Here is a 14,906-nt window from a genome sequence, read left to right on the forward strand (position 1 = left end):
AATAATGATGCTATGAACATAGTTGAACAAATGCTTTTGTAGAATGATTGAATGGTATTGCTGGATCCTGAGGTAGGTTGACTCCCATTTTCTGAGAAACCGCCACACTGATTTCCAAAGTAGTTGCATGAGTTTGTATTCCCACCAGCAATGGATGAGTGTTCCCCTTACTCCACATCTTCTGCAGCATAGTTTATCATTGGTGTTTTTGATTTTAGCCATTCTGACAGGTATAAGATAGTATCTCAAAGTTGTTTTGATTTGTGTTTCCCTGATAGCTAAGGAAGTTGAACATGTCCTTAAGTATCTTTTGGCCATTTGAAATTCTCCTGTTGAGAATTCTCTGTTCAGTTCAGTACCCCATTTTTAATTGGTCATTAAGAATTTTAATGTCTAGCTTCTTGAGTTCTTTATGTATTTGGGAGATCAGACCTTTGTCTGATGTGGGGTTGGTGAAGATCTTCTCCCATTTAGAAGGTTGCCTTTTGTCTTAATGACTGTGTTCTTTGCTTTACAGAAGCTTCTCAGTTTTAGGAGGTCCCATTTATTCATTGTTGCTCTTATTGTCTGTGCTACTGAGGTTATACATAGGAAGTGGTCTCCTGTATTGCAGGCTACTTCCCACTTTCTCTTCTATCAGGTTCAGTGTGGTGGTCACATTTATATTGAGGTTTTTAATCCATTTGGACTTGAGTTTTGTGAATGGTGATAGATATGGACCTATTTTCATTCTTCTACAGGTTGATGCCCAGTTATGCCAGCACCATTTGTTAAAGATGCTTTCTTTCTTCCATTGTATAATTTTAGCTTCTTTGTCAAAAATCAGGTGTTTATAGGTGTGTGGATTAATATCTGAGTCTTCAATTCGATTCCATTGGCCAACATCTCTGTTTTTATGCCAATACCAAGCTGTTTTCATTACTGTAGCTCTGTAATAGAGTTTGAAGTCAGGGATGGTAATGCCTCCAGAAGTTCCTTTATTGTATAGGATTGTTTTGGCTATCCTGGGTTTTTTGCTTTTCCATATAAAGTTGATTATTGTTCTCTCAAGGTCTGTGAAGAATTTTGTTGAGATTTTGATGGGGATTGCAATGGGGATTGCATTGAATCTATAGATTGCCTTTGGTAGAATTGCCATTTTTACTATGTTGATCCTACCAATCCAAGAGCATGGGAGATCATTCCATTTTCTGGTATCCTCTTCAATTTCTTTATTCAAAGACTTAAAGTTTGTTGTAATAAGAGCGGCGGGGCTGTGTCCCCGGCACCCGGCTGCCCGTATGGCTTACTTATGCCCCGAAATAATTACACGGAAACTGTATTCTTTTAATCACTGCCTGGCCCATTAGCTCCAGCCTCTTATTGGCTAGCTCTTACATATTGATCTAACCCATTTCTAATATTCTGTGTAGTCCCACGAGCTGGCTTACCAGGAAAGATCTTAACCTGCGTCTGTCTGGAGTGGGAGAATCATGGCGACTCCCTGACTCAGCTTCTTTCTCCCAGCATACTGTCTGTTTACTCCGCCTACCTAATTTTCTGTCCTATTAAAGGGGCCAAGGCAGTTTCTTTATTACTTAACCAATGAAACAACAGATAGAAAGATGACCCACCTCCATCATTTCCCCTTTTTCTGTTTAAACAAAAAAGAAAGGCTTTCACTTTAACATAGTAAGATTACATATAGCAAAACAGTTATCAAGCAAGAATTACAGTTACAATATTTATATCTATTTTATCTTTTATCATAACTAAGGAAAACTATAACTATAACTAACCATTCTTCAATTCCATTAAAGACTCCAGAAGGATATAATATTATCTAAGTAAACAAGAAATAAGAAAACTCTAGAAATGACAGAGACATCTTGCTGCCTGGACAGTCACGCAAAGTTCCTCTGTACCGTTGGGGCATCCATCTTTGGCCTACAGGCCCATAGAATCCAGCAGACATTTCCATGAAGCAGGAAAATTCCAAAGACAGTTCAGTCATTTTTTGCTGTGTCCTGTAGAATGTCTCACAGACTCTTTCATGAGTCAGGAACCCCGAAAGACCATCTCACCTTTAGGCAAGTTCAGTAGTCCTCTCTCTGAGGGTTCTCTGTGTCCAGTTTATGCAACAGTCCAGGCAAGAACAGTTTCTTGCCCAAATGGCTATCAAACTCCATAAGGAGCCTCTTCGATGCCCATCATCCTCTTGAAGTAGATTGGTGCTGCCAGGAGCAGACGTGTCTCATTGTCATGAAAAGCCCTAAGTTATTAAAACATTAAATGCCATATTCTGTAGTCTTTGAAAGATATGAAGAATGCCTATCCAACTGAAATATATATCCCTAGCTGAAATATATCTATGCACATCTAGAAAATCTAACTAACATGACTAAAAGTTTGACAATTATTGATGATTATCCATTAACAACCTATATACATTACATTTTTAAATGAACTATACAATCACAATACCTTAATCAAGATTAGAAATATGCATATACATATAACAAAATTGACCTTAAAATCTATACCAATGCGTGGAGTTCATTAGCACGTTGGGTGCCACTCTGTTGTAATAAGAGCGGCAGGGCTGAGTCTCCGGCACCCGGCCGCCCACATGGCTTAGCTTATGCCCCGAAATAATTACACCGGAAACTGTATTCTTTTGATCACTGCCTGGCCCATTAGTTCCAGCCTCTTATTGGCTAGCTCTTACATATTGATCTAACCCATTTCTAATATTCTGTGTAGTCCCACGAGCTGGCTTACCAGGGAGGATCTTAACCTGTGTCTGTCTGGAGTGGGAGAATCATGGCAACTCCCTGACTCTGCTTCTTTCTCCCAGCATCCTGTCTGTTTACTCCGCCTACCTAATTTTCTGTCCTATTAAAGGGGCCAAGGCAGTTTCTTTATTACTTAACCAATGAAACAACAGATAGAAAGATGACCCACCTCCATCAAAAGTTCTTGTCAAATAGATCTTTCACTTCCTTGGTTAGTGTTACCCCAAGATACTTTATGCTATTTGTGGCTATCGTGAAAGGTGATGTTTCTCCATTTTCCCTCTCCATCTCTTAATCCTTTGTGTATAGGAGGGCTACTGATTTTATGAGCGGATATTATATCCTGCCACATCACTGAAGGTATTTAGCATCTGTAGGAGTTCTTTGGTAGAGTTTTTGGGGTCACTTATGTACACTATCATATCATCTGCAAATAATGAAAGTTTGACTTCTTCCTTTCCAATTCGAATCCCCTTTATCTTCTTATGTTGTCTTATTGCTATTACTAGAACTTCATGCCCTATGTTGAAGGGATATGGAGAGAGTGGACAGCCTTGTCTTATTCCTGATTTTAGTGGAATTGTTTTGAGGTTTTCTCCATTTAATTTGATGTTAGCTGTCGGCTTGCTGTAAATAGCTTTTATTATATTTAGATATTACCCTTGTATCCCTAATCTCTTCAAGACCTTTATAATAAAGGGGTGTTGAATTTTGTCAAATGCTTTTTCAGCATCTAATGAAATGATCATATTTTTTTTCATTCAGTCTATTATATGATGGATTATATTGATAGATTTTTGTATTTTGAATCAGGCTTCTCTGGGATGAAGCCTATTTGATCATAATGGATGTTTTTTTTTATGTGTTCTTGGATTCAATTTGCCAGTATTTTATTGAGAATTTTTGCATCAATTTTCATGAGTGAGTTTGGTCTGTAATTCTCTTTCTTTGTTGAGTCTTTGTGTGGTTTTGGTATCAGGGTAACTGTAGCCTCATAAAAAGAGCTTAGCAAGGACTCCTTTGTTTCTATTATGTGAAACACATTAAGCAGTATAGGTATTAGCTCTTCTTCGAAGTTCTGGTAGAATTCTGCACTAAAACCATCTGGTCCAGGGCTTTTTTGGTTGGGAGGGTTTTGATGACAGTTTCTATTTTCTCACAACTTATAGGTCTACTTAAATTGTTCACCTGGTCTTGCTTTAATTTTGGTATATGGTATTTATCTAAAAAATATCTATTTCTTTTACATTTTCCAATTTTGTGGCATACAGGCTTTTTTTGTAAGACCTAATGATTCTCTGAATTTCTTCAGTGTCACTTTTATATCCCATTTTATTTCTGATCTTATTAATTTGAGTGTTCTCTCTCTGCCTTTTGATTAGTTTGAGTAGGGGTTTGTCGATCTTGTTGATTTTCTCAAAGAACCAGCTCTTTGTTTCATTGATTCTTTGGATTGTTTTCTGTGTTTCTATTTTGTTGATTTCAGCCCTCAATTTGATTATTTCCAGTCTTCTACTCCTCCTGGGTGAGTCTCCTTTTTTTTTTCTAGAGCTTTCAGGTGTGCTGTTAAGTCTCTAATGTGAGATTTCTCTGTTTTTGTTTTCTTTATGTGGGCACTTGGTGCTATGAACTTTCCTCTTTGCACTGCTTTCATAGTGTTCCATAGGTTTGGATATGTTGTGTCCTTATTTTCATTGGATTCAAGGAAGACTTTAATTTCTTTCTTTATTTCTTCCTTGACCCAGGTGTGGTTCAGTAGTTGACTGTTCAGTTTCCATGAGTTTGTAGGCTTTCAGGGGGTGAACTTTACTTCATGGTGATCTGCTAAGATTCAGGTAGTTATTCCATTTTTTTTTGTATCTGTGCATGATTGCTTTGTTACTGAGTATGTGATCAATTTTTGAGAAGGTTCCATGAGATGCTGAGAAGAAGGTATATTCTTTCCTGTTTGGGTGAAATGTTCTATAGATGTCTGTTAAGTCCATTTGATTCATATGTTAGTTTTCTTATTCTCTATTAAGTTTCTGTCTGATTGACCTGTCCATTGGTCAGAGAGGAATGTTGAAATCTAGTATTAGTGTGTGTGATTTGATGTGTTTTGAATTCTATTAATGTTTCTTTTACATATATGGGTGCTTTTATATTAGGGGCACAGATATTCAGGATTGGGACTTCATTTTGATGAATTGTTCCTATTATGAGTATAAAGTGTCCTTCTCCATCCCTTCTGATTCATTTTACTTTGAAATCAATTTTATTAGATAGTAGGATAGCAACACCCGCTTGTTTCTTAGGTCCGTTTGATTGGAAAACCTTTTCTCAACCCTCTACTCTGTCTGAGGTAGTGTCTGTCTTTGAGGTTGAGGTGTGTTTCTTGTAAACAGCAGAATATTGGATCCTGTTTTCATATCCATTCTCTTAACTGGTGCCTTTTTATAGGTGAATTGAATCCATTGATATTAAGTGGTACTAATGACCAGTGGTTGTTAACTCTGGTTATTATTACTGGTTTTTTTTTTTTTGGTGGTAGTGTTTCCCTTCTTTGAGATGTGCTGGTGGAGGGTTGTCAGATGTCTGTGCTATTGTGGTATTGTTGGTTCCTTGGGTTGAGGTTTTCCTTCTAGTACTTTCTGTAAGGCTGGGTTTGAGGCTACATATTGTTTAAATCTGTTTTTGTCCTGGAATTCTTGTTTTCTCCATTGATGGTGAAAGAAAGCTTTGCTTGTATAGTAGTCTGGGCTTGCATTCATGGTCTCTTAGTGTCCTCAGCACAGCTATCCTTGGCCTTATGGCTTTCATGGTTTTCATAGAAAAGTCAGGTGTAATTCTGATAAGTTTACCTTTATATATAAAGTTTTCTTCTAAAATTTTGTTGAATATATTTTCTGGGCCGTTGATCTGGAATTCTTCTCCTTCTTCTACCCCTATTATTCTTAGGTGTGGTCTTTTCATCCAGATTTCTTGGATGTTTTGTGTTAAGAATTTGTTGGATTTTCTGTTTTCTTTCATCAATGAGTCTATTACTTCTAGACTATCTTCAGTGCCTGAGATTCTTTCTTCTATCTTCTGTATTCTGTTGGTTATGCCTGTCTCTGTAGTTTCTGTCCTTTTACCCAGATTTTCCATATCCAGTCATCCCTCAGTTGGTGTTTTATTACCTCTATTTTAATCTTCAAGTCTTGAACTGTTTCCTTTACCTCTTTGCGTTTTCTTGGGTATCTTTGGGGGATTTATTAATTTCTTCTAACTTTTTGTTTGTCTTCTCTTCCATTTCTTTAAGGGAGTTTTTCACTTCCTGTTTAAGGGTCTCCATTATTTTTATAAGGTTATGTTTAAAGTCAATTTCTTCTACTTCTTCTGGGTTAGGGTGTTTAAGTCTTCCTGTTGCATGTTCACTGGATTCTGGTGTTATCGTGTTGCTTTTCGGGTTGTTGGAGGAATTCTTGCATTGGCGCCTGCCCATCTCTTCCTTCAAATGAAGCCAAGGGAGTCTTGGCTTCTTGTTCCAATCTTTGCTGTGGCTGTTTACTTGGTAGTTTTTCTTGGTCTGCCCTCTCTTAGGTCCCCTCAGTACTGGAGCTGGCTCTCAGATCCCCTCTGTCCTGAAGCAGGCTGTGCTATGGGATCTAAGGACCCCGCAGATTAAAAGTGCTTGTGGGCAAGGTGGAATGGGGTAAAGAAAGCCAGTAGCCAGGAACACGCCCAGCTGGATGGCCAGAAAAGTTTAGGGAATTGGAGGAGGCCTAGACTCCATTCCCGTAACCGGCCGACCCGGCGGCCAGTCACTCACCACTCCTGATCTCCACAGCACAGGACCTCTCGCTGGGCTCCTAGTAACTCGTAGACAATAAGGCAGGCCCCAAAGCCCTGTTAAGGTTTTTCATTGTTCAAGGTCCTCTCTTTCTACATGGCAGAACAGGGATTTGTTTTTTTGTTTTTTTTTTTTTAATTAATTATTTATTTATTAAAGATTTCTGCCTCCTCCCCACCACCACTTCCCATTTCTCTCCCCCTCCCCCAATCAAGTCCCCCTCCCTCATCAGCCCCAAGAGCAATCAGGGTTCCCTGCCCTGTGGGAAGTCCAAGAACCACCCACCTCCATCCCGGTCTAGTAAGGTGAGCATCCAAACTGCCTAGGCTCCCACAAAGCCAGTACGTGCAGTAGGATCAAAAACCCATTGCCATTGTTCTTAAGTTCTCAGTAGTCCTTATTGTCCGCTATGTTCAGTGAGTCCAGTTTTATCCCATGCTTTTTCAGACCCAGGCCAGCTGGCCTTGGCGAGTTCCTGATAGAACATCCCCAATACCCCTCATGGTCCTGAGTTTCTTGCTCGTGCTCTCTCTCCTTCTGCTTTTGATTTGGACCTTGATATTCAGTCCGGTGCTCCAATGTGGGTCTCTGTCTCCTTTCATCACCTGATGAAGGTTAATATTCAGGAGGATGCCTATATGTTTTTCTTTGGGTTCATCTTCTTATTTAGCTTCTCTAGGATCACGAATTATATGCTCAATGTCCTTTATTTATGGCTAGAAACCAAATATGAGTGAGTACATCCCATGTTCCTCTTTTTGGGTCTGGCTTACCTCACTCAGGATAGTGTTTCCTATTTCCGTCCATTTGCATGCAAAATTCAAGAAGTCATTGTTTTTTACTGCTGAGTAGTACTCTAATATGTATATATTCCATACTTTCTTGATCCATTCTTCCATTGACGGGCATCTAGGTTGTTTTCAGCAGAACAGGGATTTGAACCCTAGTCCAGAGCACCTACTGTACTTTGCTTGGAACCTCATATAAATTCCCAGTCATCACTTATGCTGTTCATTTTCTGCTAAGGCACCAGGTATCAAAGCTGCCTGTTCATCAAATTCTCAGAAAATCAACTGCTCATAGCCTAATTTTTAGATTAGACCTGTGATTGACATCTCACAAAATTTTTTCCATGCTCCATTAAAGTACCAGTTCCTCTGTCTTTCTCTTCCTTCCCCCCTCTCTTTATCTCTATCTCTCATATCTGACTTTAGTAAAAATTGCTGCATTGGTGAAACTGAAGCTTAAGTCCTTTCCTTTTCCTAGCCTGTTTATCCTTCCCAGCAACACATTGAATTTGCTGTATGGTTTAATGAGGGTTTAGCAAAAGTCCATCCTCTTTGATGAAACAAAGATTTAGGAAAGAGTTTCAGTCCTGTCACTTGTTAACAGGGACTGACTGCCCTTTTGCTTTTCGACCCCCTGGGCCCAAATAATCACAAAGAAACTGTATTAATTACAACATTGTTTGACCAGTGGCTTAGGCATATTCCTACCTAGCTTTTATATCTTAAATTAACCTATTTCTATTAATCTGTATAGCACCACGAGACTATGGCTTACTTGTAAGGTTTTGGCATCTTTCTCCTTTGGTAGCTACATGGTGTCTCCTTGATTCCACCTACCCTCTATATATCTCCATTCATATTTCCTGGCTGATTTCACTCTGCTAAACCTTTGGCCAAAACAGGTTTATTCATCAACCAATAAAAGCAACACATATACAGAAGGACATCCCACATCAGCCACTGCAATGCCACCTGCCTTGGGGCATTTACTCTCTCAGCCATGCTAGCTTTACAGAGATGTTTCTAGACTAGAGACATGAATTATCTGTATTCCTCTCTCCTACAACTCAGCTATTGGATCTCACCCTTACTTTTATTTCACAAAGCTTTTCCATAAATCCCTAGTGTTTTAGTTAGGTTTTCTATTGCTGTGACAAAACATCATCACAAAAGGCAAGTTGAGAAGGAACAGGCTTATTTGGCTTACACTTCAACATTGCTATTCATCACTGAAGGAAGTCAGGACAGGAACTCAAACAAGGCAGCATCCTGGAGGCAGAAGCTGCTGCGGAGGTCATAGAGGGGTACTTCTTAATGGCTTACTTATCATGACTTGCTCAGCCTACTTTCTTATAGAACCCAGCCTCAGCAGCCCAGGGATGGCACTACTCTCAAAGGGTTGGGCCCTCCCCCATTGATCACTAATTGAGAAAATTCCTTACATCTGGATCTTAGAGAGGCATTTCCTCAACTGAGGATCCTTCCTCTCTGATCTAGGTCTAGCTTGTGTCACCTGACACACAAAACTAACCAATACACCGGGATTACCATGTTTTCTAACCCCTTTCTGATTTTGTTGCCCCTACTGTAACTTTATTTTACTCCCTGCATCTTCCTTCCCCACAACTTACAGTGAAAATATCCCCCACTCACTGGTACACCTCTCAGACACTTCTCAAGTTTTAGATTACCCATCCACTCTTTCACAGTGCACTTTCTCACATCATGAAACTGGACACACAAGTAAGAACAGAGCATCAATATAGTGATATGAAAGGAGAGAGCCTTGGATCTTAGAGCTGAAATGAAATTTTTTGAGATGAGTTGGGAACCTAAGAAGGGATGTGGTAAATTCAGGGACATACAGTGCAAACAGAGTCCTAATCAGCCTCAAACCCCTGATTTTTCTCCTCTTGTATGAGTGTTGAGGACAGTGGCACAGAAGCTGGCTGGGCTACCTGGGCCTTGTTACTGTTTGCAACCCAACATTGGATACATTTTTAGAATTTAAAACAATATGTGTCTAGAGCATTTAAAATAATCCCCAAACAGTAAATTTGTAACTAATACAATTTTCTGATTGTCATGTGGTCATTTCTCATCACCAGATAGCAAATATCATAAACACAACACTGTAAAGCAGTAAAGACTCAACCTCACTGTCTGTCGGCTTGCACTGAGTAGCCAACTCTCTGCCCAGAGTATCACTGGATGGAAAGCAGATGTCTGAAGAATACAGGTCTCCTCCAGTGCCACATGTTCCTCTTTCTGTTCGTTAGATACTAATAGGGTTTCTTCCCTTGTTACCACAGGGTAAGGTCTCATCTTTACTAGCTTTTGGATGTATACCCTCATTAGCTCCTAGTTCCTTGCTCTTTGCACCCTGACTTCATAAAGAGCTCACAACATGTTTCTTTCTTTCCTTTCATATCTGAAGGCTCATGAGTCATATCAGACCTACCTAGGAAATCTCAAATTTTGTTAGTACAGAGGCACCTGCTTAATAAGCTTTATATCTATAAAAATCCACTCTTGCCACAGAATATAACCAGAGGGTATCCTACTCATAGGTTCTTCCCTATCATTAAGGATTAAGCAGGATCACCAGATCACCAGTGGTCCCTGGTGGGAATTATCAGATATAGATTCCATGGTGCCAAGTGCGTGGAAGTTCACTGACATTTCTATGAAGTCTTCTCTTTAGTGGCAGATAACTCTGATAATCTGCATTTATTTCCTGGGGCTCCTATAACAAAACACTACAGAATAGGTGGTTTAACACAGCAGTTGATTATTTTTTAACAATTTTGTGAGTCAGAAGTTGTTTTCCAAAGCTCTAGGAAAGACACTTTCATTGTTCCTTTCTGTCTTTTTGCTGGTGATTGCCAGCAATCCTTGATACCCCCTTTTGTCTTGATGGATCTGTCATTCTAAGCTCTGTTTGATCTGCGCGTTAGTCTCACTGTATCTGTGTGTCCAAATGTCCCTCTCATAAAGGGACATAAGATCAAGTCCCACCCTAATTTTAACTTAATTGTGCTTGTAAAGGTCCTGTTTCCTTTTAAAGGTTTGAACTTGAATAAGGGTTTTGCAGGGACATGGTGCATCCCACTAGGAAAAACATATCAAAATGCATTTCTTCTTCCTCCACACCAGGGTTGGGAAAAGCTCAGCTTCCATCCTTTCATTCATTAGCCAATCTCCATATTTCCCAGGTATCACGTCTGGACTAAGGGCCATGCACCCACAAACTTTGCCAAGTGGCGGACTGCCACCATGCCTTACCGGGTTGAGTGGGAGGCTGATTTTGAGCCGTATGTTGTTGTGAGACGAGACTGCCCTGAGTACGATCGAAGATTTGTGGGCTTTGGCTGGAACAAAGTGGCTCACATCATGGAACTGGATGCACAGGTAGGAACAGAGCACCTTACTGCTATTATTCAGGGAAGGAGACAGGTACAGATATTAGAACTGAAAGAGAACCTTGGAGATAAGAAGATTAAAAACAAACTTCAGAGGAACAGGATGTGTTCAGGGACTAAAAATGAGAACATGAATCTGATTTTCTAGGCTTTAAACCTCAAACTTTTGTTCTTGCACAAGAGAATTGGGTTCCTGGCCAGAATTAAGCAAATGTGAGTCTCCTGTAATGTATCATCTTACCCCTCCATCCAGTAAGGAAGGCAAGCATAGGATGACTAGTCATGACTTGACTTTCAAGTTGTATAATTGTGTCACTGTAAATAGCACAAAACATGCCACTAAAATGTGGTTAATTATTCCACCCTTCAATTAAAACAGCAGTGACTTCTAGACTGTGTTTAATCTTGAAAGTCTTCATTCATTTATACAATTCTTAACAAACATATACTTCAGAAGAAGTCTGCATAATTTAAATAAGTGAAGCCTAGGTACCACACACTTTCTGCAGAAGACCAGATAGTGTGAGGAGATTGTGTGACCTGCAAATCTACCTTTCACCTGCTCAGATCAAGAATTGTTTTTCCTCCATAGATGGCCTCTAAATAAATGTCCATGGCTGGATTTCAGTACAGCTTCAGACAGCTACCGGAAAGGCTGTAGTTTATCATCCTCTGTGTTGAACACAGAGGCACAAAACTGCTCTGGTTAAGTTAGGGGATACTTGGATCCCTTGAACCCCACTATTCATATTCTTCTTCAGGCTTCTCCTTTTTGCCACAGTGTTAATATTTCTCCGCAAGAGTACTCCAAAATCTGGGAACACTAATTAGGTTAGTAATGGCTATCCATGAAACACTTGTTCCATTGAGTCTGAGCTATGCTAGGTGACTGAAAACCATTGGTGTTGGGAGAAGGTTGTTGAAAAGTGTCCTCATTAAACAAAACAAAACCTGATATCCATTCATTGATACCCATGTCATGACCAACATAACTGTTTACAGACCATGAGCCTTGGCCTGCTTTTTCTGTTCCTAGATAGAACAGTGGTATTTCTGGGACTAGAAATGTTATGTGGAGAAGGTTTAAAGAAAAGTTCATTTTTCCCATCACCAAGGCCTTCCTTGCCTTTGTTTTAGACTCTTTCACAGCACTTTGGAAGCAAACCATATGCTTTCCTCTATTTGCCTGTGGGATTCATAAAACACAATTTTACCCATTCCAGGGAATTAAGAAAGTGAAACACTCATCATCATCCCTCAAGATAGATTTTCTCACTCTCACTTTGTAGATAAGCAAACCAAAGTTTAGATGACCTCTATATTTTGTACAAGTTCATGGGCATGGTCCTGAAGCAAGTTACTCTGTAGCTAGTATGCCCCCTTTCTAGTGTTATTCTCCTGTCCCTTGATTCAAAGTCATATATGATCCAAGATCTCTCATTACCTTGTCTCCCTCCTTCCAGGAGTATGAGTTCATCGTGTTGCCCAATGCCTACATGATCCACATGCCCCATGCCCCCAGTTTCGACATCACTAAGTTCCGTTCCAACAAGCAATACCGCATATGTCTCAAAACCCTGAAGGAAGAGTTTCAACAAGACATGTCCCGACGCTATGGCTTCGCTGCCCTGAAATATCTCACGGCGGAGAACAACAGCTAGCACTATGAAGACCACCGCTAGGGAGAGACATACCACAGAGGAAGAGCCACTTGCTGGCTGGGGCCCAGCCATTGAAGACAAACTCTACCACTGTTTTCTTTGGTTTGTTTTCCTTTGTCTCTTTGGCCCCTCAAAGCTGCTCTTTTCTGAGATCTTGGACAGCAACCCAGTCCACCACCATGAGGTGCTTCCAGAATGGGACATGGAAAGGTGGAAGCAAACAAAGAGTAAACAACTTACCACAAAATCACAGACCAAGCCAGGATTTCTGGATGCTCTAATTGCTTTTTAATAATTATGGTTCAAATCCTAGCTGTGGAGAAAGAAGTGGCTATTCTACGGGATAATCATGCCAAGAAATAAGAGCAAGCTACTTCTTCCTAGGAAGGGATCTTTATTTCCCCTGCCACCTAGCCAGTTACTCAAGTGGAGAGCAAGTCAAGGATCCCAACTACCATCTGGAGACCTGCATAGGGACATTATATATGCAGGGACCTGGAAGTAGGATGAATTGATTCTTTATTCTCAAAGTCTCTCTTGTTTTGAGTTGTTTGAATTTGGGAGATACTATTCATTTTGATTTAGGATTCCAAGCTAAAACAATTATCTAATCATTAAAGCTCTAAAAGAAAAATCAGCTCCCTCAGTCAGCAGTGGCCCAGCAAAGATGAGCCTCCTCAGAGAATGTTCACACATGGACAGCTTCCTTCAGAATTAACACTGAGATCTCTGATGACCCACTCTCAAGACCCAGGGTTATGACAGGAACTACAGAAAAATGAAGCCAACACTATATGCAAGTCACATTCTTCTATGGACAGTAACTAAGGCACAAGGAAAGGGCTTCAAGGAACTACTTCAGTACTCACAGAAGGTATGATTCCTCTCTCAGGCCTTTAGAAGAACTTAATAGTTCACAGTAACCCAGTCCGAAGACTTGTGTGACCACATGGAAGCCACTGGAAGAAAGAGATCAGGCACTTCCAGAAAAGGGTCAGGAACTTCCCTTTTGGAAGCACAGGAGTTAGTGACCTTAGTTTCCCTCAGGACTTGTCCTGGGGTTGGTAAGCACCTCTTCGCTTCACAGATGGAGGAAACACTGAACTTTTTACTCATTTCCTTTACTCTTCACTATTAATGTTGTGTTTCCATTGATGAGAACAAGAGTTAATGGCCTACCCATTGCTGGGCTGTTTGTATTGAGTTGCCATGTGACTAGTGAAAGCTGCATTCAATAAACAAAAGTATGGACTGTTTCTTCCTCACCTCCCTCCAACTCTTGAAAGAAGCCACATGACATACTTGGTCTAGAGGGCAAAGTCAGTTCCATGCACAGCACCTCACATTCTGTTATCCCATCTCATCTTTCTCATTGTTTGAAATGTTACATTTTTTTTCTGTTCAGAGTTAGAGCTTACTTTCTCCTCTAACCCTCAACTCATTTCAAAATTTCCATTTTGCATCTGTCTCACTACTGTAGTGGTGATGTTTTATTCTAAGTATGCAAATCGTGGAGATCAGAAGCAAATTGAATAGCCAACTCTTAGGTCTCTCTTGTCCCCTGGAACCCCAACAGTCCAATCAGTGAGACCACTACATTCAGTGTGTTCAATGGCGTTTCCCCTATATTTGTACAAAATGAAGAAAATTGTAATTAGGATTGTCACATAGACACAGATAAGTTTGTTTCTTTGTTAGTTACTTATCTTGTTACTGTGATAAAATATTTGACAGTAGGGTTTATTTTGGTTCAGAGTTTGAGAATGCAGCCCAGCATGATAGGGAAGACATGGCAGCAGGAGCTTGAAGCCATGATCACATTGTGCCTGTAGTCAGGAAGCAAAGAGAGATTAGCATCAGCACTCAGCTTGCTTTCTCCTTTTTCTTCAGTCAGGGACCCCATCCAATAGGATGATGCTACCCACACTTTTGGGATTTCTCACTTTTGTTAACCTAGATAATCTCACTCAGACATGTTTAGAGGTTTGTTTCTTGGGTGATTCCCCTAGTTGATTCTAGATCCTAGCAAGTTGACAATATTATCTATCACATTATACATACATATATTACATATATATAAAATACACATATATTTATATATAAAGGAAGCATCTGTGTGTATAGCATATATGCAAAATTTATTCTTACCAAAGTAATGAATGAACACTATAAAAGGAAAACATGACAAAAAGGTGTTCAAAGCCATGCTAAGTTCAGTTTCTTCACTAATGATGCTGCAGCCAACTACCACAGAATTGACTGTGCGTCTCTCTCCAGTTGTCATATTCAGTGACTTCCCCAAAACATTGGCTATTAAATATTTACCTTTAGCACTCACAGCCTTTTCCCCCCACCACATGCATGTATACACATACCCAAAGGTACACATAAATTCTGCTGCTTTCCGCTAGATTAGCCACTGCTAGTTGTAGGTTGATTTGAACTAATCA

At 39.9% G+C, this 14,906-nt stretch overlaps 1 protein-coding gene across 1 annotated transcript in view; it reads left to right on the top strand.

The window, feature by feature from the left end:
* The window catches only part of Large1 (LARGE xylosyl- and glucuronyltransferase 1), a 524,802-nt gene extending 510,304 nt beyond the window's left edge, over positions 1–14,498 (top strand). The window contains exons 14-15 of the mRNA XM_057753624.1: positions 10,589–10,784; positions 12,259–14,498. Coding sequence (XP_057609607.1) covers positions 10,589–10,784; positions 12,259–12,456 — 394 coding nt within the window. The 3' untranslated portion in view covers positions 12,457–14,498. The remainder of the gene's footprint in view (positions 1–10,588; positions 10,785–12,258) is intronic.
* The last annotated feature ends 408 nt before the right edge of the window (positions 14,499–14,906 follow it).

The sequence above is a fragment of the Chionomys nivalis genome, chromosome 21, assembly GCF_950005125.1.
Source record: "Chionomys nivalis chromosome 21, mChiNiv1.1, whole genome shotgun sequence".
Taxonomy (NCBI): Eukaryota; Metazoa; Chordata; class Mammalia; order Rodentia; family Cricetidae; genus Chionomys; species Chionomys nivalis.